The 23293-nt window shown below is 63.3% G+C and overlaps 4 protein-coding genes across 4 annotated transcripts; 1 reads left to right on the top strand and 3 right to left on the bottom strand.

The window, feature by feature from the left end:
- Positions 1-436: 436 nt before the first annotated feature.
- Positions 437-9018, bottom strand: DCAF8 (DDB1 and CUL4 associated factor 8). Its single transcript, XM_030465072.1, has 14 exons — positions 8894-9018; positions 8203-8242; positions 6911-6978; positions 6128-6816; positions 5497-5637; positions 5176-5270; positions 3656-3766; positions 2820-2892; positions 2462-2519; positions 2267-2374; positions 1839-1969; positions 1278-1397; positions 1062-1178; positions 437-962 (listed from the first exon to the last, which is right to left on the bottom strand). The coding sequence occupies exons 3-14, from the start codon at positions 6957-6959 to the stop codon at positions 849-851; spliced, it is 1806 nt and encodes a 601-aa protein (XP_030320932.1). The 5' UTR covers positions 6960-6978; positions 8203-8242; positions 8894-9018; the 3' UTR covers positions 437-848.
- Positions 9019-9662: 644 nt separating this feature from the next.
- PEX19 (peroxisomal biogenesis factor 19) lies at positions 9663-13354 on the bottom strand. Its single transcript, XM_030465086.1, is given in 9 exon segments — positions 9663-9923; positions 10033-10077; positions 10487-10663; positions 11297-11446; positions 11542-11627; positions 12366-12531; positions 12643-12689; positions 12692-12736; positions 13263-13354. Coding segments are annotated over 9 exon segments (834 nt in total). The 5' UTR covers positions 13318-13354; the 3' UTR covers positions 9663-9860.
- Positions 13355-14009: 655 nt separating this feature from the next.
- On the bottom strand, positions 14010-17830 carry NDUFS2 (NADH:ubiquinone oxidoreductase core subunit S2). Its single transcript, XM_030465074.1, is given in 15 exon segments — positions 14010-14170; positions 14323-14380; positions 14643-14726; positions 14884-14979; positions 15103-15232; positions 15316-15435; positions 15522-15607; positions 15727-15804; positions 15919-15993; positions 16087-16199; positions 16290-16410; positions 16511-16701; positions 17418-17524; positions 17660-17758; positions 17760-17830. Coding segments are annotated over 15 exon segments (1467 nt in total). The 3' UTR covers positions 14010-14132.
- A 1987-nt stretch (positions 17831-19817) lies between these two features.
- ADAMTS4 (ADAM metallopeptidase with thrombospondin type 1 motif 4) lies at positions 19818-23103 on the top strand. Its single transcript, XM_030465071.1, has 9 exons — positions 19818-20001; positions 20377-20700; positions 20913-21045; positions 21117-21287; positions 21369-21655; positions 21744-21930; positions 22010-22185; positions 22263-22438; positions 22524-23103. Exons 1-9 carry the CDS (start codon positions 19870-19872, stop codon positions 22927-22929), a joined length of 1992 nt encoding a protein of 663 aa, XP_030320931.1. The 5' UTR covers positions 19818-19869; the 3' UTR covers positions 22930-23103.
- Positions 23104-23293: the final 190 nt, after the last annotated feature.

The following is a 23293-nucleotide window of genomic DNA, read 5'->3' as shown; positions in this document are numbered from 1 at the left end:
CCTCCTCCTCTTCCTCTCTCTGTTGGTTTTTATTGCATTTATATATAATATATATTCAAACTTTTACAATAATCTTAACTTGATAACATCCAAGTTCCATTTGGTTTTAATACATATAAAATTAGGCCTCTAACAGTGATGGGGGGGGGGGGGGGAGGGGGTGCCCCTCACCACACACACACACCCCCCCAACCCCCTCACCCTGCATCCCTCCCCTTCCCCCCTTTCCCCCCCCTTCCAGGAGAGAAATCCTAAAAAATAACAGAAAATTCAAGGACCTTCCCAGCTCCTGGGGGGCTCCGGCCTGGGGGGGGCCAGGGGGGTGTGGGGGGGGGGGTGTAGAAGGGCCAAACCAAGTGCAAATCACTGATATGTACAAACTAGACAAGCATCTCTCTGCAAACACCCCCGGGGGAGGGGGAAAGGGGGGGTGGAAGGGTGGGAAGGAGGGGTTGCAGCCCCCCAGGAAGGGCCTGGACACCCCAGGGAAAAAGGGGGAGCCCTGATGAGCTGGTGCAGGGCAGGGGGGGCCAGGTTCCCAACCCCCACTCTTTAAGAAAGAGTGGGAGAAGGGAGGTGAGGGGGGGGCCCATGTTAGTACAAAAATCCCCCAGCACCCCCCCCCCATACACACACACACTCCTCTGTGGATCCAGGGTGTGTGGGTGGGGGGGGGGAACCCCTGGCACCAAGCTGGGGGGGCTGCAAGGATGAGGAAGGAGGGAAAGGAGATGGGGTGGGGGGGTCCTTAACAAGTCAATACAAAGCTCAAAGTGTTAGTAGGGATGAGGCGTGCCCGGAGCCCCCCCCTGGGGGTTTGGGGGGGTGGGTTGATGAGGGGGGGGGTCTCAGGAGGGCATACACTGCACTCGGTCTGGCCCCTCCTCTTCATCATCCGAGGTGTCGGAGGAGCTGGCGGATTCATCCGAGTCCCCATCCGGAGCTCCCGGATCCCTCCGGTGCTGCCAGGGGGTAGAAAAAAAAAAGGGGTGAAAGGGGTGGGGAAGCAGCCAGGAGGGGGTTTGGTGAATATTGAGGGGGGGGGACACACAGACACCTACCCGGTGGTGGCGTCTCTGTCGCAGGTGGTGCATGAGGAACCAGAGCATGTGGCTGTCAAACATGTCGGTGTGGTGGAGGCTGTCCTCATCCCGCTCCAGTTTGTTCTTCTTGATCACCTGGGGACAAGAAAAAAGGGGTCAGAGGGGACCCACAGCCCCCTGGATACCCCCTTAACCTTTTTTTTTTTGGGGGGGGGGGGAAGGGGGTGGTCTCACCTCCTTGAGGCCAGCCAGCTCGGTGGGATTCTCTGCTGTGGGGGCCCAAATTTTAACGTCGTGGTCGAGGCCACTGGTGGCCAGGACAGGGAGGTGGGGATGGGGCTCCAGGCAGTTCACCTGTTGTGGGGACAACAAAACAAACAAACAAACAAAAAAAAAGGGGGTGTCACCCCCTGCCCACCCCCCAAAAAAAAAAAAAAGGGGGATGCCCTGATCCACCCCCAAGCTGTGTCTGGTTCCCTCCCTCCCAAGCCCATCACGTCCCTACAACCATCCCAAGGAGGTGCCAGGGATGGATTCGGTGCTGTTAGGGGGGAGGGGAGGGAGAAGGGGGGGAGTTGGGGGGGTGTGGGTGGCAGTGCCAGTGGCCACCAGGAGCTGGCAGCAAGCCAAGGCCACCCAGACAAAAGGCAACTGTGGGGGCAGCAGAGCGAGAGTGGCGCCAGGGGCTCTGCCAGGCACCTGCCTGGTTTTGGGTGGAAAAAGCAGGAAAATCGGCAAAAATCGAGGCAGACAGTTGAGGCGAGGGGGGGGTGACAAACACAGACACACACTCACCACTCCCCCCTTGTCACCCTCCATGAACTGCACGATCTGGCAGGAGGATTTCTCCCAGAGGAAGATGTGGCCGCAGTCGCTGCCGCTCACCACAAATTCACTTTTGGGGCCGTAAAAATTGACACCTTTGACTGAAAAATGAAAAAGAAAAGAACAGCCCCGAGACCATCAGGAGCCTCTCCTAGCCAGGAATTCTCTTCCTGCCTGGCAGCCAGTGAGTTTCCAGGGATACCAGCACGGATCTCTTCCTTCCCCGGCCACATAATGGCTCATTCTTTGCTAAGAGTTTGTGCTCGGGGGGGGGGGGTCTTTGAGAGGAAGATGAAACGCTGAGAATTGAGGTGAAAAAAGCCAGGATTGTTCTTCCGGGTGGTTCTGGGGACCCCTCCCCTCCAGCCCCTCCCCGGGGAGAGCCCTGAGCCCCTCACCAGTGGCGTTGTTGCGGTGTCCTTTGTACCTCCTGGTGTACTCAGCCCCATCGCTGTGGGAGGAGTTGAAGAGATAAATGTCCTCGTCGTTGTAGCTGGCCAGGAGCTCTGGGGGGACACGGGGGAGATGTCAGGGGGGTCAGAGGGGTGGGGGTCTCCCCAGGTGCTCTGTCTCCCCCTCCCCAGGTGACTCACCGGAGCCGTCGTGGCTGTAGACCAAGCAGGTGATGTTGGCTTTGGATTCGCTGTTGACCTGGGGAGAGCAAGAGAAGTTGGGATCCCAACCCCAGCACCAGTGCAGAGGGACAACTGGGATAACTGGGACAGCTGGGACAACACACCAGGACAGCTGGACACCAGGACACCACAGCAAACACCACTGCCCCACACGGGCAGGAATTCCGTGCCCATGAAGGAATTGCTGAAGGTTTGGGTGAAGGACAAAACCAACTCCCAGAGAGTTTTTCCAGGCAGGAAACCTGCAGGAAGCTGGAACGGAGCTGTGCTGGGGGGCTGTGTCTCCCCCCCTTCCCTGGGAAACAGAGCCACTTACCAAGTGGTGGGGACAGAACTTCTTCAGCACGCCGTTGTTCTCATTCTCGTTGATTTTCCGCTGGTCATAAATCCTGGGGGGGGGACACGGGGGGGTTGGGATCTTCCTTGGGACACCAACACCAAGCAGGGAGCTCGGTGGGATCTGCCCCGAGGCTCTATCCCCATCCCAAGGGATCCATGAGGGATCAAAGCAGCTTCATGTCACCTCTCATCACACCCAGGCATCACCCGGGGCTCCTCTGTCACCCCATGGGTGGCTCTGCCAGGTGGATGTGTGTCCCCCTGTCCCCCCTGTCCCCAAGGTCCCCCCTGTCCCCAACCTCCCCAGGAGCTCCCTGAGCACTGATCCCAAGCTCTGCAGACACTTCCCAAGTCCCCCACTCCCCATGAGTGCCATCGCTGGGCTGGGCACCCCAAAACCCAGAGGGGAGGGACAGACAGAGACTCCCCAAGGTTCAAAGGCTGAGGGGGGGCTGAGTTGGGCACTTGGGGAGCTGCAATCCAGCCCCCCATGGGCACCACCAGGAGGTGAGGGATGTGGGGTGGGGGTTGTGGAAGCCCTTTAAGGGCATCAGAAGCTCATGAAGAGCATCACTGGTGCCTGAGGGAAGGCTGGAGAGCAGATCCTGGGGTGAAACATCAAAGGACCCAAATTCTCCTCTGATAATCCCCTGCTGGGGTGGGAGAGGGGGCTGCAGAAGCATTAATGGCTGGGGGGGCTGTTGGGGGGGGGTCAGAGATCTTGGGGCTCCTGGGGTTTCAACTGAGCCCCCTCCCCCCAGGATGCTCAGGTCCACTCTGGGGGCTCAGTCCAGGCCCCCAGCACAGACTCACCTGACAAACTGATCTCTGCCCCCCACAGCAAACTGGTAAGTGTTGGCAGGGTTCACATAGATGGTGTACAGCCCCACCTTCTTCTCCTTCTCCTTTGTCACCACCAGTTTCCTTTAGAAAAAAAAAAAAAAAAGAAAAAAAGAAGAAGAAAAACAAAAAACCCCAAGGAAAAATAACAACAAGAAAAAAAAAATCCTCCTCAAATTCCAAACAGGGTCCAGATGGGAGAAGCAGCAGCTCTGTGAGCCTCTTACTCACTCCCAGATAAAAAAACAAAACAAAACACCAACAAAACACCACAAAACCCCCATCCCTGCCAGCTGAAGGCAGCACATGCTCCGTCTGCCATGGGAGAGGGTGAAATCATTCCCTGAAATAATTCCCTGGAATCCTTCCCTGGTGTTTTCCTCTTCAGGGTCCAGCCTGACAGTGGCAGCAGTGGGGGCAGCTGGATTAACACCCAACCCCCCCCCCCCAAGCAGCAGAAATTCTCTGCTGTTATTTTCCCCCCACTTCTCCTCCTGTAATAAAACCCAGATTTAACAAAATCCAACCCAGGCTCCCTCTCCCAGGAGCTCCTCAGTATTCCAGCTCTGCAGCCAGGGACACACACACACACACCCAGGCAGCATCCCTGGGAAGGAGAAGCCAAATCTCCCAAGATTATTTTGTTTCTAATTACACTGTAGGGATTAATGAAGGGTGGGAGCTGCCTACAGCCTCACTGCTGAGCAGCTCTGTGATTCCTCGTGGGGGAGAAGGAGGAAGAGGAGAGGGAGGAGGAGAGGGAGGAGGAGAGGGAGGAGGAGAGGAGGAGGAGAGGGAGGAGGAGAGGGAGGAGGAGAGGGAGGAGGAGAGGGAGGAGGAGAGGGAGGAGGAGAGGGAGGAGGAGAGGGAGGAGGAGAGGGAGGAGGAGAGGGAGGAGGAGAGGGAGGAGGAGAGGGAGGAGGAGAGGGAGGAGGAGAGGGAGGAGGAGAGGGAGGAGGAGAGGGAGGAGGAGAGGAGGAGAGGGAGGAGAGGGAGAGGAGGGAGGAGGAGAGGGAGGAGGAAGGACAAACCCCCTGAGAGAAGCTGTGAGGGGAGCTATGGCTGCTCTGAACCCCCCCAGGCAGTGTTTTTGTTATCAAACAGTCGGGGCTGGAGGCTGTGACCAATCCTGGAGGGGAAATCACTTCCAAAACAACAGCTGGAAAAGTACCACCACGCCCAGCCCTGGGGTGGGCTTATCCTGGGACAGATCTGGGATGCAGCAACCACTACCCCCCAGCTGTGTTCTAATTGCTCCAGCACCTCAATCTCCTTCCTGAGCTGAGGGGCCCAGAACTGGACACAGGACTCAAGCTGTGGCCTCCCCAGAGCTGAGCACAGGGGCAGAATCCCTTCCCTGGACCTGCTGGCCACGCTGTTCCTGAGCCAGCCCAGGATGCCATTGTCCCCCTGAGCACACTGCTGGCTCATGTGCAGCTTCCTGGCAATCCAGACTCTCCCAGGAGCCCCCCAGTGTCCCCCCCAGTACTCACGAGGCGGGGCGATCCTCCCTCAGGTCGATGGTGAAGACAACAGCATCTTCACCTGCCGATAGGAAAGTGCATGGAGAATCCGGTTCTAGGGCCAGCTGGAAGATAAATACTCAGCCATTGGTTCCCTTTTTCCCCAGCAAAGTGGAGAGACAGAGATCCCTTTCTCCCCCCCCCAAATCACCCAGAGCTACTCCCCTCCCCCCTTCCAAGTGTCACCCCCAGAGGTGACAGCGACGAGGACCCGCGCGGTGGTAGCTCTGTGGTGGTTGTTTCTGTTGAGTCTCTTCCCTGGGGTGTTTGGGGGTTCCCTCAGCCCCTCACCTTGTGTGAGGCTCCTTTGTGCTGTGCCACACGTTTGGTGTTCTTGCAGCACTGGGTGGCAGAGAGCTCGGCCACCCGCACCTGCCCGTCCCGGGCACACATGGCCAGCGTGGAGTCCCCACTGTTGGGCAGGAACTTGGCCTGGAAAAGAGAGCATGGAGCTCAGCACCAGATGGGAAACGGGGAAAAACGGGGCAGAAATGGGAACAGGAACCCCAGAAGGACACACACACACACCCCCCACCCAGAGCCCAGGGTGGGGTAGGCTGGGATCTGCAGGCAGCAAAGCTCCGGATGGATGGGTTGAGGTCTTCCAGGAACCATCCCAGTATGGAAAACCAGGAGCTGGGGTGGTGCCAGGGTCCCTCCTGTCCCTCCACCAGGTGGGTGGCATGGCACAGCCTGCACCAAACACAACTCCTGCCAGGAGCTGGAGGAGCTGCAGGGTCTGAGCTCAGCCCAGGGAAGCTCCACCAGGACCAGGGACACCGGATCCCATCAGGACACTCCTGGATGCTGGGATTTGGGTCCCTCCCCTGGGGTTCCTGTGGTTCATTATACATTTCCTACCCACCCCCTCAGACTGTCACCCCCAGCGAGTTGGGGGGTGTCCCCCAGCTGCCCCCCTCACCTGGAAGACGTTGCTCTTGTGCCCACTCTCGAACTCCAGCACTGGCTGCCTCCTCACCCAGTCCCACACCACCACCTTGAGGTCGTCACTGCCACTGGCCAGCCAGGTGCCACGCTGGTTGAAGTGCAGGGTGTTGACACACCCCGTGTGTCCCTCCAGCCCGTGCTGCAGCCTGAACCTCTGCACGAAGACCCGGGCCCCGCAGGCTTCGTAGACAAAGCGGGTGCTGGATCCCAACTCCCGTTCCCTCAGGGCCTGCAGAGCCTTCCAGCGGGGTCGGGGCAGGGCCCAGGTCTCCGAGGACACCCACTCCTCCAGGGCCTGCTCATCCTCAGAGGAATCCTGCTCCTGGTTGGGGCGTTTGCGTTGAGCGCGGCGGTGCGACCGCTGCTGCTGCTGCTGCTGCTGCTCTTCCTCCTCTTCCTCCTCCTCCTCTTCCTCCTCGGAGCGATCCAGGGCCCGGCTCTCCTCGGTGATGGAGTAGTGCCCCGTGTCATCCATGCTGTCAGAGTCCTTCTCCTCCCCAGAGCTCTCCGTGTCCGTGTCTCTGCTCTCCGTGCTGGTGCGGTTGGGTCCCCCCTCGTCCCCGGTCAGGCTCAGGCTGAGGTCAGAGGCCTCCACCTCGATCCCAGAGGAAGTTTCCCGACCTTCCTCAGCTGACATCTCCTCTGGGCTGCTGGACAAGCTGCCTGCAGGGGGGCAGGGGACACCCAGGAACCCCCTCAGTGGGCCATGCTGTGGAGAAACCCCCCCCAAGTCCCTGCCATCCCCCCCTCTTCTCACCGTTCACCAGATCCGTTTTCCCCTCCATGCTGCTGCCTCTCTCCGACATCCTGGAGCACTCACCCTGCCTGGAAAAGGGATTTAAACCCAGCTGGAGCATCCCCCACACCCAGCCAGAGCTGCTCAGGAGGGTTTACAACCCCACTAACAAGTTTTTAAAGATTTCCCCCCCACACACACAAAACCCTTCAGGGGATGTAAAGGGACAGCACAGAGGCCTCAGGTGCCCCCCACTCCCCCAGGGGGGATTCCCAATTTCACCAATTCCTTATTTCTCAGCTCCAGAGGTTTCCCAGCTTTGGGGCTGGGTGAGAGGCAAGAGTTGGAGCCTGAGGATGGCACCCAAAGTGGCTGCAGGGGAAACAAAACTTAAAAACCAACCCCCACACCATTTATTTCTTTGTTTGCTTCTTCCCTTCCCTTCTATTTTCAGTGAGGCTTTTCCAGACCTCGTTTGCTGCTGAGCAGGAGCAGGAATTCTGCAGAAATTCCCCACTGCCACAGAAGGAAAACGAATCCAAGGCCAGAACCATGAACTCTGATCAGGAACCCCTCAGAAAAACTCCCAAATGGATGAGAAATTAACACCAGGATGGGTCCCAGGACTTTGGGTTTCCTTCCTCTGCTCCTTTTTCCTTCAGGGCAGCACCAATAATCCCAGGAACTGGGCTTGGACTTTGCCCTTTGGTGGGTTTTTTTATTGGGTTTTTGGTTGGTTTTTTTACTGGGTTTTTGGTTGGTTTTTTTTATTGGGTTTTTGGTTGGTTTTTTTATTGGGTTTTTGGTTTTTTTTTATTGGGTTTTTGGTTGTTTTTTTTATTGGGTTTTTGGTTGGTTTTTTTTCCCCCCTCTGCCAAATTCCTGGGGGTGCTTTGCCAGCAACACCTTCCCTGGGGAGGTGAGGGAGCAAAAGGGATGGAGGGGAATCCCTGATGGAATCCAACTCCCTGAGGGCCACGAATGTGCAAGAAATGAGAAAAAATGAGGAGGAAAAAAAAAAAAAAAGCCTTAAATTTCCACAGCAGGAAGGAGAGGGGGGGCTCCCACAGCCCCCCAGGATGGGTCCCCAAAGCCCCTTGGGACACCTCCCCTGAGCTTCTATTTAAGGGAAGTTTCCTCATGGGATAGTGCTGGGGGAGGGGGGGTTAAACCCCAAAACAACCCCCCACACACACACACAAACACCCCCTGGGATGAGCAGATCCCCCCCCCAGTGGGATCCCACCCATGAACCTCAACCCCCCCTCCCCTCCTCACAATAAGGGGGGGGGATTCCCAACCCCCTCACTCACCTCTGCCCCCCCCCCGTGGGTGCTGGAGGTTCCCTGGCAGCTGACAAAAAGGAGAGGTTAAAGTTCAGCAGTGCAAGGTCCAAACACAGAGATATCCCCCCCCCCCACCCCCCAACTCCCTAGAGACCCCCCCCTTGTCTTTTCAGGGGGCTGCAGGACCCCCCCCAAAAGCACTGTGACACCCTAGGGACACCCCAAGGGACAGGGCAACACCCTGAGACGAGACAACACCCTGAGGATGGCTCTGGGGATCAGAGGGTTGTCGTGTGTGTCCCCCCCCCGCAAAAAAAAAATAAAAAAAAAAAAGAGGAAGAGGTGACAATGTCCCTGCGGTCAGAAAGGACCTCCCGGAGCTCCCTTAAAGCCACGGTGACCCCCCCCGCCCCCAGAACCCACCCCCCCAAACCTCAGGGGGAGCCCCGAAAAGCTCCCTCATCCCTTAAGGGGGGGCAACAGGGACTCCTTCACCCCCCTCCGTCCCCACGGGGGTGTCCTAACCCTCAGAACCCCCCCAAAAGCTTTGTCACAGCACAGGGGACACCGGGAACCCCGGACTGGGCCCTCCCGGTCCCGGAGGCTCTCCCCGCCCCCACCCGCCGGTCGGCGGGTGGGGGCGGGGAGAGCCTCCGGGACCGGTTCTGAAGCTCCCGATGAGTGCGGGAAAGGGAAAGAAAGAAGATCCCGCACCCACCCGACTCCTGGCAGCTCCCGGTGAGGGTTTAAAGGCAAATCCCGCGTTCTCCGAGCGTTTCTCCGCCACCGGCTCCGGGCCGGGCCGCCGCCGCCATCTTAGAGCGCCGCCTCCGCCGGACGCTTTACGGCTCCTCTGCCGCGCTTTACGGCAACGGCAGTGAAGGGGGTGCAGGGGGGTGCAGGGCGGAAGGAGAGGAGCAGCGCGACAGTAGCGCGACAGCGCCGCCCGGCCTCGCTGTTGCCATGGCAACGAGACCCCCCCCCCCCCCTCCCACCCCCCCAAATTAAAGGCTCCTCCGTGCTGCCCCCAGACCCCTCAGGGCCTCTGGGGGGTCCTCGGCTGTGCCCCCTCCTTCCTGCAGGGCCAAGCGACACTCTGGGGTCACCTTGTCCCAAAGGGGCACCCCGTGACCCCCAAAACCCCCTCACATTGGGTCCCCCCCCCCTCATTTCAGGGTCACCCCCTGGCCCCACCACCCCCCACCTTGGGGGTCTCACACGCCCCCACCCTTCCTGTCACTCAGGTCACCCCATGGCCCCCCCACCTCCCTCACATTGGGGGTCTCAGGGTCCCCCCTCTCACTTCAGGGTCACCCCATGACACCCCCCCCCCTCACCTCGGGGGGGTCTCACACCCCCTCCCCTCCTGTCACTTGGGGTCCTCCCCCTCACTTTAGGGTCACCCCACACCGGGGGTCTCACCCCACTTCCCCTCCATTGCCACTCGAGGTGTGTGTGTCCCCCCCCCTGCAGTTTCCCGGAGCCTCTGGCAGTGCCATCACCTTTATTGGGGACATGGTGGGGGGACAGAGGTGTCCCCAAGCCCGGGGGGGTCTCCGTGCTCAACCCCCACCCCCCCAGCTCCTCGTGGCTCCACTCAGTGTCCTCATCCCCATCCTCCTCATCCTCGCCGGGGGCTCCGTGAGGTGGGGAGGGGGCGAGGGGCAGTGCAGCCCCCCCAGACCCTACATCAGTCGGCACTGCTCCCCCCCCGGCCCCCCCGGCACCTCCAGGTTGAAGCCGGGGGGCTGTGGAGGGGGGGAAAGGGAGGTTGGGTGGGACCCCCGGTGTCACCTCAGGGGTAGGGGGGGGTGTGGGGGTCCCCACCACAGCCAGGGGGTCCCTGGGGACACTCACCGACTCCCCGGCCAACTCCTTGGGGGGGTGGCCCAGGTCCTGCAGCTGTGGGGGGACAGGGGGGGTCAGGGTGGCACTGAGGGGGGTCAGGGTGACACTGGGGGGGTCAGGGAGATACTAGAGGGGTCAGGGTGACACTGGGGGGGTCACGGAGATACTAGAGGGGTCAGGGTGACACTGAGGGGGGTCAGGGTGATACCAGAGGGGGTCAGGGTGGCAGGGAGTGGGTCAGGGTGACACTGGGGGGGTCAGGGTGACACTGGGGGGGTCAGGGTGACATTGAGGGGGGTCAGGGAGATACTAGAGGGGTCAGGGTGACACTGGGGGGGTCAGGGTGACGCTGGGGGGGTCAGGGTGACGCTGGGGAGTCAGGGAGATACTAGAGGGGTCAGGGTGACATTGAGGGGGTCAGGGTGACGCTGGGGGTCCAGGGGGGGTGTCCCCTCCTGCTAACCTGCTGCATGAGGTCCAGGAGGGTCTCGAAGCGCTCCCGCCGCTCCTCCTCCCCCTCCCCACCCCTCTCCCTCTCCAGCTGCTGACAGATCCGGCCCATTACCCCCAGCTGGGCCCGGTACCGCTGGTACTGCTCGGCTGGCAGCCCCGGACCGTGCTGCCGCAGCCACTCCGGATACTGTGGGGACAGGGGGGGTGACACCGGGACCCCCCGGCACCCCCCCAAAACACAGGAACCTTCACACACCCCCCCACACACCCCCCAAACCTTAAAGGTAATTTTCTGTCTTGGATTTTCAGCTACTCACAAGAGACTTTGTCCTTCTTTTTGAAAGAAAAAACCCCAACCATTTAATTATTAATTGCTATTAATATTAATAATAATAATTAATTATTAATACTAAAAAAATATCCCGTGATATTCCTTTATCAGGGAGAGGGATTAATAAAGAGCATTTATCATCTGGTTTACTTGCTAGGTCAGTGTGAAGGTGACAGGGGGTGACACCAGGACCCCACCCAGCACCCCAATTCGGGAACATTCATCTCCACACCCCCACCCACCCCTAAAACTTAAAGATAATTTTCTGCCTCGAACTTTTGCTTTCAAAAAAAGTCCAAAACAGAAAATTACCTTTATCCTATCCCTGGAAACATCCCGGGATATTCCTTTATCAGGGAAGGCTCATTAACAGAGAGCGTTTGTCACTCGCTTCGATTGCTGGGCCAGCATGAAGGTGACAGGGGGTGACACCGGGACCCCAGCCCCCACCACCACCCCCACTAGAGAACCTTCCTCGCCCCCCCAAACCTTCTCGGTGATCTCCTTGAGGGAGGGGTACAGCAGCTCCTTGGACAGGAGGCTCTCCATGATGCTGCGCATGACGGGCAGGACGCTGCCCTCCCCCTCCTCCAGCCCCAGCCCCTCCAGAGCCTTCGCCACCTCCTCCTCCGAGGAGCTCTGTGGGGACAGCAGGGTCAGTCCTGGGGGAGTGGGGACACACCAAAAAAGGGGAGACACACACACACACACACACCCCCCACACACACACACACCTGGAGGTCGGTGGCGTTCTTGGCCAACCCGCTGAGCGTCTCCTTGAGGCAGGAGGTGAACTCCTGCTGCGAGGCTGCGTCGCTGCCTGCGGGACCCAGGGACACGGGCTGGGGACACGGGGACAGACACCACCGGGGGGCTTCTCTTGGGAGACTCAACATGAGGCCTGCGGGACCCCCAAAACCTTCCCCCGTCCAACTCCACAGTCCTGGCCAGACCCCGGGCATGGTGGGAGCCCCCAGCACCCCCAAGACCCCACCACACACGGGTGACTCTGCTGCAACCTCAGTCCCTGCGTGGCAGCGGCCACCGTGGGCACCAGCACTGGGTTTGGTGCCATCACCAGGTTTGGTGGCACTGCCAGCACCGGGTTTGATGGTGTCACCAGTGCTGGATTCAGTGGTGTCACCAGGGCCAGGTTCAGTGGTGTCACCAGCACTGGGTTTGGTGCCATCACCAGCACCGGGTTTGGTGCCATCACCAGCACCTGGTTTGGTGGCACTGCCAGCACCGGGTTTGGTGCCATCACCAGCACCTGGTTTGGTGGCACTGCCAGCACCGGGTTTGGTGGTGTCACCAGTGCTGGATTCAGTGGTGTCACCAGCACCGGGTTTGGTGCCATCACCAGCACCAGGTTTGGTGGCACTGCCAGGACTGGCTTTGGTGGTGTCACCAGTGCTGGATTCAGTGGTGTCACCAGGGCCAGGTTCAGTGGTGTCACCAGCACCAGGCTTGGTGCCATCACCAGCATGTCAAGCACTGCCAGGCTGTGGTGTAACCATCCCGGCAGGCAGGGAGGGTGCCCCCCGCCCCCCTCACTCACCCACTCTGCCGGCCGCCTCCGAGAGTTTCTGGAACTGCTCCACCAGGTGTGGCTCCTCCCGTGCCAGCTCCTTCATGGCCTCCTCGAACTCGGCAGCTGCCTGGGAGGCCATGTCCCCCTCGAAGAGCTCCTGGAAGAACCGCTCCTGCGAGGCGAAGAGCGAGGCCTGGGGAGAGGGGCAGGGTCACCCCCAAATCTCAGACCCGGAACGGGGGTGCAGGGGGGATGGGGGGGGGGGTGACCATCGTGCCGTGTCCCCCCCCCCACAGGGTCCCACCTTGGCAGAGGCGCTGGGCGAGGGCTGAGACCCCGCTGGGGGTGGTGGGGGGGGGGCGCGGCGGGTCGGGTCTTCTCGAAGTCATCCAGGGCACCTGGGGAAGGGGTTGGGGTGAGGGGGACCCCCGTGACATCACACCCACCCCTGTGACATCACACCCCCCCCCGTGACATCACACCCACCCCTGTGACATCACACCCCCCTGTGACATCACACCCCTTGTGACATCACACCCCCCGTGACATCACACCTCCCCGTGACATCACACACCCCCCGTGACATCACACCCCCCCGTGACATCACACCCCCCCCCGTGACACCCCCTCCCACCTCACCGCACCCCACGGACCCCAAAGGGAGGTCCTGCCCTGACACCCCCAGCCCCGCTGCACCCTTCCCAGCCCCCTGAGCACCCCCAAACCCACTGCATCCCCCAGCCCCCCCCCCAACCCTCTTGCCTCCCCCAGTCCCCCCAGACCCCCCCACCTGCCCTGCACCCCACTGACCCCCGACACCTCAACCCCCCCAAACGACACCCCCAGCTCCCGCCCCTCCCCGAGCCCCCCGCCCCTCAAGAACCCCCCAGCCCCTCCCGCTCCCCCACACCCCCCTCTTCTCACTGTCCAGCAGTTCCTCCAGCTCCGGGTCAGAACCCGGTTCTGGTTCCGCCGCCATCTTCGCGCCGGTGGGGAGGGGTCTGAGGAGCCCCGCCCACTCCCTTGACCACGCCCATCACCGTGACCACGCCCATCTCCCCCTCCTCCTCCCCGTGCGGTTCCGACATCGCCCACCGGGGGGCGACGCAGCGCAGGGGTCCTGGGGGCACCCGGGGGGCTCGGGGCGCCCTTAGGGGCCTCAGCTCTGGGGGTCTCAGCCCTTGGGGCTCCGGTCCTTGGGGGTCCAACACTCAGCTCCACATTTCCTTGGGGTCCCAGTTCTCAGTGTCCCCATCCCGTGGGAGTCCCAGCTCGGGGGGTCCCAGCCCCCAGGATCCCAACCCTTGAGGTCCCAGCTCTCAGACTCATCCCATCGGGGTCTCAGCCCTTAGGGTGCCACCCTTTGGGGGGGTCCCAGTCCTCTTGGGGTCCCAGCCCCTCATCTGTGCAGGACACCCACAAGGTCGCTGGTGCCCGCTGTCCTCAGAGGTCCCAGTGCCCTGAGGGCCCCTCCTGGGTGAAGGGACCGATGTCTCCTCCAGCCCCAAGCCCACCCCTCACCAGTGCCCAACACGTCCCCACCCCATGGCACCCGTGGCTCCCCCCACAAAGGACCCTCCAACCCCACCACTGCAGGAAGGGGAAGCTCCGACCATGGGAAGTTCTGGCAGTGAGGGAGGAAGAGGGGGGTGTCACCCATTGTGGGCAGAGGCAGAGCCAAGACCGGGGTTTGTCTTTATTTGACTCAGAAAGGGGACACAGAGGGGGGACCGGGACCCCCACCCAGAGCAGCACACGCAGCAGGATGAGGACAGGGGAGGTGGGGGTCACCCCTCATCGATCCACCTCCCCGAAAACGATGTCCTGGGTGCCTGGAGGAGGGAGAGAGGGATCTGGGTCCAATCAGCTCTCTGGCACAGAGAGGAGACCCCAAAGAGCCCCCAGAACCCCCTAGTATAGGGAGGAGGCCTCTAAGAGCCCCCCAGGACAGGGAGGAGCCCCCCAGCATGGGGAGAGGACATACCAATGATGGCCACCACGTCTGCCAGCATGTGGCCCTGGGACATCCGATCCAGCCCAGCCTGGAGCAGAGCACAGGGACCCCCATCAGCCCCCAGCCCCCCTCCACTTCAGAGCCCCCTTGAGCACCCCCACCCCAGGCCCCCTCAGAGCTTCCAGAGTGGGGGTCGTGGTGGGGTCCATCCCCCCCTTTCCCCAGAAGCAGGGGAGGAGGGGAAGGGGTCAGTGAGCAGCAAGGGAAAGGGGCTCAGCCTCAGAGTGAGGGTCTGGGGACACAAGAGGTGGGTTGGGGTCCCCAGGGGACAAGCTGGTGGCCTCTCCTACCAGGTGAGCAAATCCTGGGGCCTTGATCTTGCAGCGGTAGGGTCGGCTGCTGCCATCTGAGACCAAATAAACACCAAATTCACCCTGCAAGGACAACCAGGAGAGGGCTGGTGATGCAGTGACAGTCAGAGGGGCTGAGGCTACAGGTGACAGCAGCATGGCAATGTCCCCAGGAGGGGCACAGAGCCAGCAGGACACCTGCCAGAGCCCACCATCCCTCTAACACCCTGACAAGTGGCACCTTGGGGGCTTCGATGGCTGTGTAGGTGGCTCCGGGGGGGACTTGGTAGCCCTCAGTGTAGAGTTTGAAGTGATGGATCAGGGACTCCATGGAGGTCTGGGAAGAGCAGAGGGACAGCGTCACCCGAGGTGCTGCTTGTCCCTTCCCTGTGCCTCAGGGGTGTGTGACAGGGACCAAAGGGGGACACGAAGCCACCAGGGGGGAAAGACACGAGTTCACCTTCATCTCTGCCCTCTTTGGGGGGGAGATTTTGGCATCGTCCACTTTGATCTCCCCTGGGGGCATCTTGTTGAGGCACTGGTGGATGATCCGCAGGGACTGACGCATCTCCTCCACCCGGCACAGGTACCTGCAGGACCCCCGCCCCTTCAGGACCCCCACAGAGAAGGGGTGGTCCCCCCAAGGCTGCCCCCCTCCCCACCCAGCCCATACCTGTCGTAGCAGTCGCCGTGGGAGCCGATGGGGACATCAAACTCCACTTGGTCGTAGACGTCGTAGGGTTGGGTCTTGCGCAGGTCCCAGTGGATCCCTGAGCCCCGGAGCATCACCCCGCTGGGCAGAGGTGAAGGGTGAGCCCAGGAAGGTCCCCAGGAGGCCGAAGTCCCCCCATGACCACCCCCAGGTGCCACCAGACCTACCTGAAGCCATAGTTGAGAGCCTCCTCCGCAGTGATCACCCCGATGTCAATCGTGCGGTTCCTCCAGATGCGGTTGTTCGTCAGCATCTGTGGGTGGGGGGTGTCAATCACCTCGGGGTCACCTTGTCACCACTGCCACCGCAGGAGGAGCGACCCCAGGGGACAGGCCACGCCAGCCCCAGGCCCTCAGGAACTGTCCCACTCACCTCCTCCACCTCATCGATCCGCAAGGAGAAGTTCTTGGCAAACTCGTAGATGTCGTCCATCAGCCCCAGGGGGAGGTCCTGTGGGGAGGGGGAAAAGGGGGGTCAGCTGCCCCCTCCTTGCAGGGCTGGTGGCACTGGGGAGGGACCATGGGGGCCGTGTGTGTCCCTCCTGGAGAGATGGGGAAGCCTCACCTGGTGCACCCCTCCGGGTCGGATGTAGGCAGCGTGCATGCGCGCCCCTGAGACCCGCTCGTAGAACTCGAACATCTGTGGGGACAGAGGGGACCCTGAGGTGGCTTTGAGCCCCCACCCCAAAAAAAAACCCAAAAAAAACCCCAAATCCCCTCCCCAAGCCATTACCTTCTCCCTCTCCTCAAACATCCAGAAGAAGGGGGTCATGGCCCCGATGTCCAGAGCGTGTGTGGTGACGGCCATGATGTGGTTGAGCAGCCGAGTGATCTCAGCGAAGAGGACTGAGGAGGGACAGGGGGTGAGCACCCCACGAGCCCCACGGGGAGGGAGAATAACGCTGGGGGGGGGGGTGTCACAGGGCTGCCCCTCACCTCGGATCCACTGTGCCCGCAGGGGGGGTCGGATGTTGAGCAGTTTCTCCACGGCCAGGGAATAGGCCTGCTCGTTGCACATCATGGAGACGTAATCCAGGCGGTCGAAGTAGGGCAGAGCCTGCGGGGGACACGGCCCCGAGCGGGGTTGGGGGGCTTAGGGATGCATCCCAAGGGATGGCCCCGGTTCTTGGGAACACCCGAGCTGAGGGCAGGCTGACCTGCAGGTAGGTTTTGTACTCGATGAGCTTCTCGGTGCCACGGTGCAGCAGCCCGATGTGGGGGTCACACTTCTTCACCGTCTCCCCGCTCAGCTCCATCACCAGGCGCAGGACCCCGTGTGCTGCCGGGTGCTGGGGGCCGAAGTTGATGGTGAGGCTGGAGACGTTCTTGTGAGCCAGGGGGTCCTTGTCTGGCACAGGGAGGGAGTGTCAGGCAGGGATGGACACCGGGCAGGGGGACACGGGACAAACACTGAGTAGGGAGACAACGGGCAGGGGATAACAGGACAGATGGACAGCGGTCGGGCGGACAGCAGACAGGCAGACAGCAAACAGGCAGAAAGCAGACAGGCAGAAAGCAAACAGGCAAAAAGCAGACAGGCAGAAAGCAGACAGGCAGAAAGCAGACAGGCAGAAAGCAGACAGGCGGACAGCAGACAGGCGGACAGCAGACAGGCGGACAGCAGACAGGCGGACAGCAGACAGGCGGACAGCAGACAGGCAGACACCGGACAGGCGGACACCGGACAGGCGGACACCGGACAGGCGGACAGCAGACAGGCAGACAGCAGACAAGCAGAAAGCAGACAGGCAGACAGCAGACAGGCGGACAGCAAACAGGCAGACAGCAGACAGGCAGACACCGGACAGGCGGACAAGCCCAGCTTGGCGCTCAGCCGGGCAGCGGGAACGCGGTGTCCTCACCCCCCACCACAGCCCCGGGGGGCTCAGCCCACGCCCAGCCCTGAGTGACCTCAACCTCATCCCCCCGCGGGGCCCCCAACGCCCCTCAGACAGCCCCGAGCACCCCGCGACCCCCAGCACCCCCCCCCCGAGCCCCCTCAGACCCCTGCCCAGGGCCTCAGCTTCCCCCCCAGGGCCCGAGGTGCCCCCCGCCGCCTCTCACCGTTCCAGGGGGGCGGCACCCACTTCTCCGTCGTCTTGTCCGGGTACATGACGGCACCGGCGAACTGCTGGGCCCACTCCACGTCGGGCTGCCATTGCTTGGAGCCCCTGCGGAACCGGAACCGGCACCGGCACCGGGACCGACCGTGAGAGGAGGACACCGGAGAACAGACCCGGGAATAACCCCCACCGCCCTCCCGCCCCTTCCCCGTCCCCGATTACTCCTTCCCACGCCGTTCTCACCGGGTCGGGGCCGCTCCCAGCTTCACCGCCGCCCGCAGCCCCGAAGGTGCCCGCAGCCGCCCCAGCGCCCGCAGCGCCGCCATCTTGCCCTTGGCGCGCCAGCCGAGGGGGCGGGGCCGGCGGCCATGTTGGGGCGGGGCATGCGGAAGCCCGGCCCCCTGGGGACGCCATGTTACCTATGGGCGCCGCCATATTGACTGAGGGCGCCGCCATCTTTAACGAGGGCAACATCCGGGGAACGGCTGGGGGAGTCGCCGCCATCTTTGTGTCGGGCAGAGGCTGCCGGTGGGAAGGGGACGGTCCCGCCCCGGTGGGGACCGAGATGAGGACGAAGACAGAAGAAAGAGGGATGGGGTCAGGGAGAGAAGTTTGTGCCGGGCAAAGGAGGAGTGCGGTGTCCCGGTTGTGGTAGGGGGACACACACGTGTCCCCGGGCCACCCCATTTGGGGACCGCTGCAGCCAGAGGTGGCCCCTGTCCCCTCCCTGCCACTCGCGGTGTCCCCATGCGGGTGCCGGTGCGGGGGATGTGACTGAGGTTGTTCCCCCAAGCCCTTCTTCTTGGGGATTCCCCAGCTCCAGCATCCAGACGTGTCCCCCCCCCCTTCCAGGGGCCATGGGGACCACCCCGCGGTGCCAGGACCCTCCATGTCCCCCTGTCCCCTCCTCTGCGTCCCCACAGTCCTAGGGTCACACTGAGTGCCGTGGCCTTACCCTGCGTCACTGCCCCGGTGACGCCAGCAGCCACCCAACCCCCACGTCACGGACGTTCCGGACCCGGCGTGAGTCACGGTGGCCACGCGGGGTGATCCTGTCCAGATGTTGTCCCATGGCCACACGGGGGGATCCCGTCCAGATGTTGTCCCGTGGCCACACGGGGGGATCCCGTCCAGATGTTGTCCCCTGGCCAGCAGTGTCCCCCCAGCTCAGCGCTGGGCCACCCTTGTGGGTCCAGGGACTGACCCAGGAGGAGCCTCTGCACCGAGGGTGCCAGCACCCAAGGGTGCCCCACGGTCCCAGATCCGGAGGGAATGCTGGGGCTGGAGGTTCTAGAACTGGGGGGATACTCGCTCAGGGAATGCTGGAGCTGGGAATACCAGATCTGAGGATGCCAGAAGTGGTGGATGTGGCCTGGAGCAGCTGTCAGGTCCCGGTGGTGCCGGCTGTGCCGGATGCTGGAGCTGATGGATGCTGCAGCCCACGGGGTGCCGGCTCTGGCAGATGCTGGAGCTCAGTGGGTGCTGCACGTGTGGCCACGAGGGGTTCCAGGGCCACGGTGGGCTCCTGGTGGGCTCCTGGTGGGTTCCTGCCTCTCTGGTGATGCCCCCCAAGGCCCAAGTGGTGCAAGTGCCATCGCAGCCAGGCCCAGCTCCAGCACAGAGCCCCTTTGTGTGGCTGCACCGGGTGCCACCCTGTCCCTTTGTGCAGGGCCGCGTCACCCTCTTGTTGTCCCCGGGGATGGCGGGGATGGCACCGGCACCAGGGGCTGTGGAGGGACCCTCGGATGGGGGGTGCTGGGGCAGGAAGGGTGGCTGGGCCAGGCTCCCCTTCCCAGCAAGGAGGAAGCAGGATGCAGCTGGGATGGGGGCCAGGAGGTGACACAGGGGTGACACAACGGGGGGCCCTGCTGGGAAAGGCGGACACGGGGAGGGGTGGGAGCCAGGGGGGGGCTGGGGAAAGATGAAGAAGATGAGGATGGAAGGAGGGGAAGAGGATGGAGCAGGGGTGTTTGGGGGCACCAGGTGCTGCAGGGTGCGGGAGCCCCCAGGGTGTCCCCAGCCTCGTGCCCTGACACCAAAGGTGACCCCTGGCAATGCCCCCCCCCACCCCGACCCCGGCACTGATCCTGGATAAGGGGGTCCCGGTCAGGGGGTCCCGGTTCGGGGAATCCCCCGGCCCAGCCCCGCTCCCCGGGGACCCGGCGCTGCCTTCCCGGAACGGCCCGGGGGGGTCGTGTCCCCCCCCCGCTCCGCCCCCCGCCTGGGGCCGTCTCTCCCGCCCCTTAAAACGCGGCGGTGGGATCGCTGTGGGACCGCTGTGGGATCGCTGTGGGATCGCTGTGGGACCGCTGTGGGACCGCTGTGGGATCGCTGTGGGATCGCTGTGGGACCGCTGTGGGATCGCTGTGGAATCGCTGTGGGATCGCTGTGGGACCGCTGTGGGATCGCTGTCGCCCATCGCGGTGTCGCCTGTCGCCTGTCGTGGCGGGGCCATGCTCCGCGCGCTCCTGGCGCTCCTCCTGATCGCCGCTGCCGGGGCTGCCCCCGGACCCTCGTGTCCCGTAACGGAACCGGAGGGAACCGGGACACGGACCCGCGTGGGGTCAGCCCCGAGGAGAGGGAAGGTACAGGCGGGACGGGACCGGGATGGGAAGGAAGGAGATAGAGCGGGGTACACCGGACCGGGATGGGCTGGGACCGAGATGGGCTGGGATGGACCAGGACACACCGGACCGGGGCACACCAAACCGGGATGGGCTGGGACCGAGATGGGATGGGGCGAGATACACCGGACCAGGATGAAGTGGGATTGGGCGGGAAGGACCGGGATAGAGCGGGCCAAGGGCGGGCTGGGATTCCCCTCCGCCTCCCGGGGCAGGGCCGGGTCCCCAGGTACGGGGAGGGGACAGGACACGGGCTGGGGGCCACCGGCGTGGGCTGGGGGTGCTGGGGGACACAGGGGACCAGCGGCTCCAGCCTCAGCCCCGCGTTCCCGGTAGCGTTTCGCCTCGGTGCCGCGGTACGTGGAGATGTTGGTGGTGGCGGACGAGTCCATGTCCCGGTTCCACGGCACCGGGCTCCGGCGGTACCTGCTGACGGTGCTGGCAGCGGCCGCTCGGTCCTTCCGCCACGGCAGCCTGGGCAACCCGGTGGAACTGCGGGTGACCCGGCTGGTGGTGCTGGGCCAGGACACCCCGGGACCCCCCAGCACCCCCAACGCCGCTCAGATGCTCCGCAACTTCTGCCAGTGGCAGAGGGGGCTCAATGTCCCCGACGAGGACAGTCCCCTGCACTTCGACACTGCCATCCTCTTCACCCGGCAGGTTTGTGGGGGTGCGGGCTGGGGGGGTGCCCGGGGAGGCTCTTTGGGGTCCCTACAGGGTGGTGGGGGGGCTGGCAGGGTACCTGGGTGATCCACAGGGTGTGTGGGTGCTGACCAAGCCCTTGGGGTGTCTGGGTTTTGGGAGCTGGGGGTCCCCAATGCCCGGGTGTTGCCTGGGTTTGGGGGTGCCCCTAACACCCTCCCTGCCCCCAGGACCTGTGCGGGGCGGCCACTTGTGACACACTGGGCATGGCTGACGTGGGCACGGTCTGTGACCCCGAGCGGAGCTGTGCCATCGTGGAGGACGATGGGCTCCAGGCAGCGCTGACGGCCGCCCACGAGCTGGGTGAGTGACCGGGGACGGGAGGGGAAATGCCAGGGTCCCCTCAGGGCTGACACCACCGTCCCCCGGCACAGGCCATGTCTTCAATATGCTGCACGACACCTCCCAGGCCTGCCGGGACCTCAACAGCCCCTTGGGAGCTCCTCGACGCGTGATGGCTCCGGTCCTCTCCCGGCTGGAGCCCGGTGAGATGTGGTCACCGTGCAGCTCCCGCTTCATCACCGAATTCTTGGACAACGGCCACGGTACGACCCAACAGGCAGGGACTCGGCAGGGGTGCCACCATCCTTGGGGACCCCCGGTGCAGCGGTGTCACCTCCCCACAGGTCACTGCCTCCTGGACCAGCCCCGGGAGTGGCTGCAGTTGCCCTCGGCGCTGCCGGGCACCGTGTACCCTCTGGTGAGGCAGTGCCATTTGGCTTTCGGGCCGGACTCCCGGCACTGCGGGGACCAGCAGCCGCCCTGTGCCGCGCTCTGGTGCACCGGACACGCCGGCGGCCGCCCCGTCTGCCAGACCAAGCACTTCCCCTGGGCCGACGGCACGCCATGTGCACCGGGAAGGGTCTGCATGGAGGGGCTCTGCGTCGGCATCGCCCGCCTGCGGGAGCTCACCGTGAGTCCTGGCACGGGGCGGAGGGAACCGGTGTCTGGCTGCCAGCACCGATTCGACCCACTCGCCCCGCTGTGTTTTCTGGCCACAGACACCGGTGGACGGCGGGTGGGGGCCGTGGGGGCCGTGGGGCAGCTGCTCAAGGACCTGTGGTGGTGGTGTCCGCCTCTCCCACCGCGCCTGCACCGCGCCAGTGCCGCGCCATGGTGGATGGTTCTGCCGAGGCAAGCGGACCCGGTTCCAGTCCTGCAACGTGGAGGAGTGTCCTGGCAGCTCCCGTGAGTGGGGCTGGGAGGAGGGGATGGGGGTCCATCACCAGACCCCCGGGCACTGACCACGCTCCCCTGCCACCGTCAGCCCTCGCCTTCCGTGAGGAGCAGTGTGCTGCCTACAACCACCGCCTCGACCTCGCCAAGGGGCTCCCAGCACCCATGGACTGGGTGCCACGCTACAGCGGGGTCCCCGAGCGGGACCAGTGCAAGCTGACCTGCCAGTCCCGAGCCCTGGGTCATTACCTGGTGCTGCAGCCACGGGTGAGCCTCCCCCTGTCTCTGTCCCCTCGACCCCCGCGGGTGCTGCCAGCGGGCGCTGAGGCTGTGCCGTGCCACAGGTGGCCGACGGGACCCCCTGCTCCCCCGAGGGCACGGGGGTGTGCGTGCAGGGCCGCTGCATCCCCACCGGCTGCGACCGAACCATCGGCTCCAAGAAGAAGTTCGACAAGTGCATGACGTGCGGCGGTGACGGCTCTGGATGCTCCAAAGTCTACGGCTCCTTCACCAAACCCCGGTCAGCACTTGGTGGGGGGGAGTCAAGGAGGCGGGGGGCGTCACCTGCTGCCACCACCCCCCTCCAACCCCACTGTGCCCCACAGCTACGGCTACAACGACGTCGTGACCATCCCGGCGGGCGCCACGCACCTCCTGGTGCGGCAGATCTCGGCGGCAGGGGACGAGGACCCCGTTTTCCTGGCACTGCGGCAGCCAGCCGGCGGCTCCCTGCTCAACGGGGGATACGTCCTGGTGGCCTCCCCAGCCGATGTGGCACTAGCTGGCGGTGTCACCCTGCGCTACAGCGGGGCCACGGCGGCCACCGAGACGCTGGTGGGCCCGGGGCCGCTGCGGGAGCCGCTGGTGCTGCAGGCGCTGGTGGTGAACGAGCGGCAGCAGCCACGGCTGAAGTACAGCTTCTTTGTGCCACGGAAACCCCCGACGGAGGCTTGGGAGAAGCAGAAAGCTGAGATCCTGGAGATCCTCAGGAACCGCCGGCGCAGCAAGTAGCGGCACAACCGCTGCCGGGGGTGATCCCGGTGGCACCGTGGCACACCCGGTGACCTGGATGGGATGGCATCGAGCAGAGCACAAGGTGAGCTCGTGCCACGAGTCCCGGTGCTGGTAACTGCGTCTACCTCAGCCCCTCCCGGGCAGGTCCCAGGGTTCCCCCCTCCCCAGCCCCGCTGTGCCCCCCGGTGCAGCCCCCAAACTGTAATTTATTGCACTGTTGTAATTTAAAGCTATTTATGGAGCCGGCAGCCTCGGGTGTGCTGATGGGTGTAGTGGGCACAGCGGGGGCCCTGTGGCTGCATTCAGCTCCTCACTGCTACCAGTGCCTTGTCGCCCCCCCCCCCAAGAACTGCAGCACCAA

The sequence above is a fragment of the Calypte anna genome, chromosome 25 (assembly GCF_003957555.1).
Source record: "Calypte anna isolate BGI_N300 chromosome 25, bCalAnn1_v1.p, whole genome shotgun sequence".
Classification (NCBI taxonomy): domain Eukaryota; kingdom Metazoa; phylum Chordata; class Aves; order Apodiformes; family Trochilidae; genus Calypte; species Calypte anna.
Note: the sequence above shows the minus strand (reverse complement) of the source record. Positions and strands in the feature narration are given on the sequence as shown.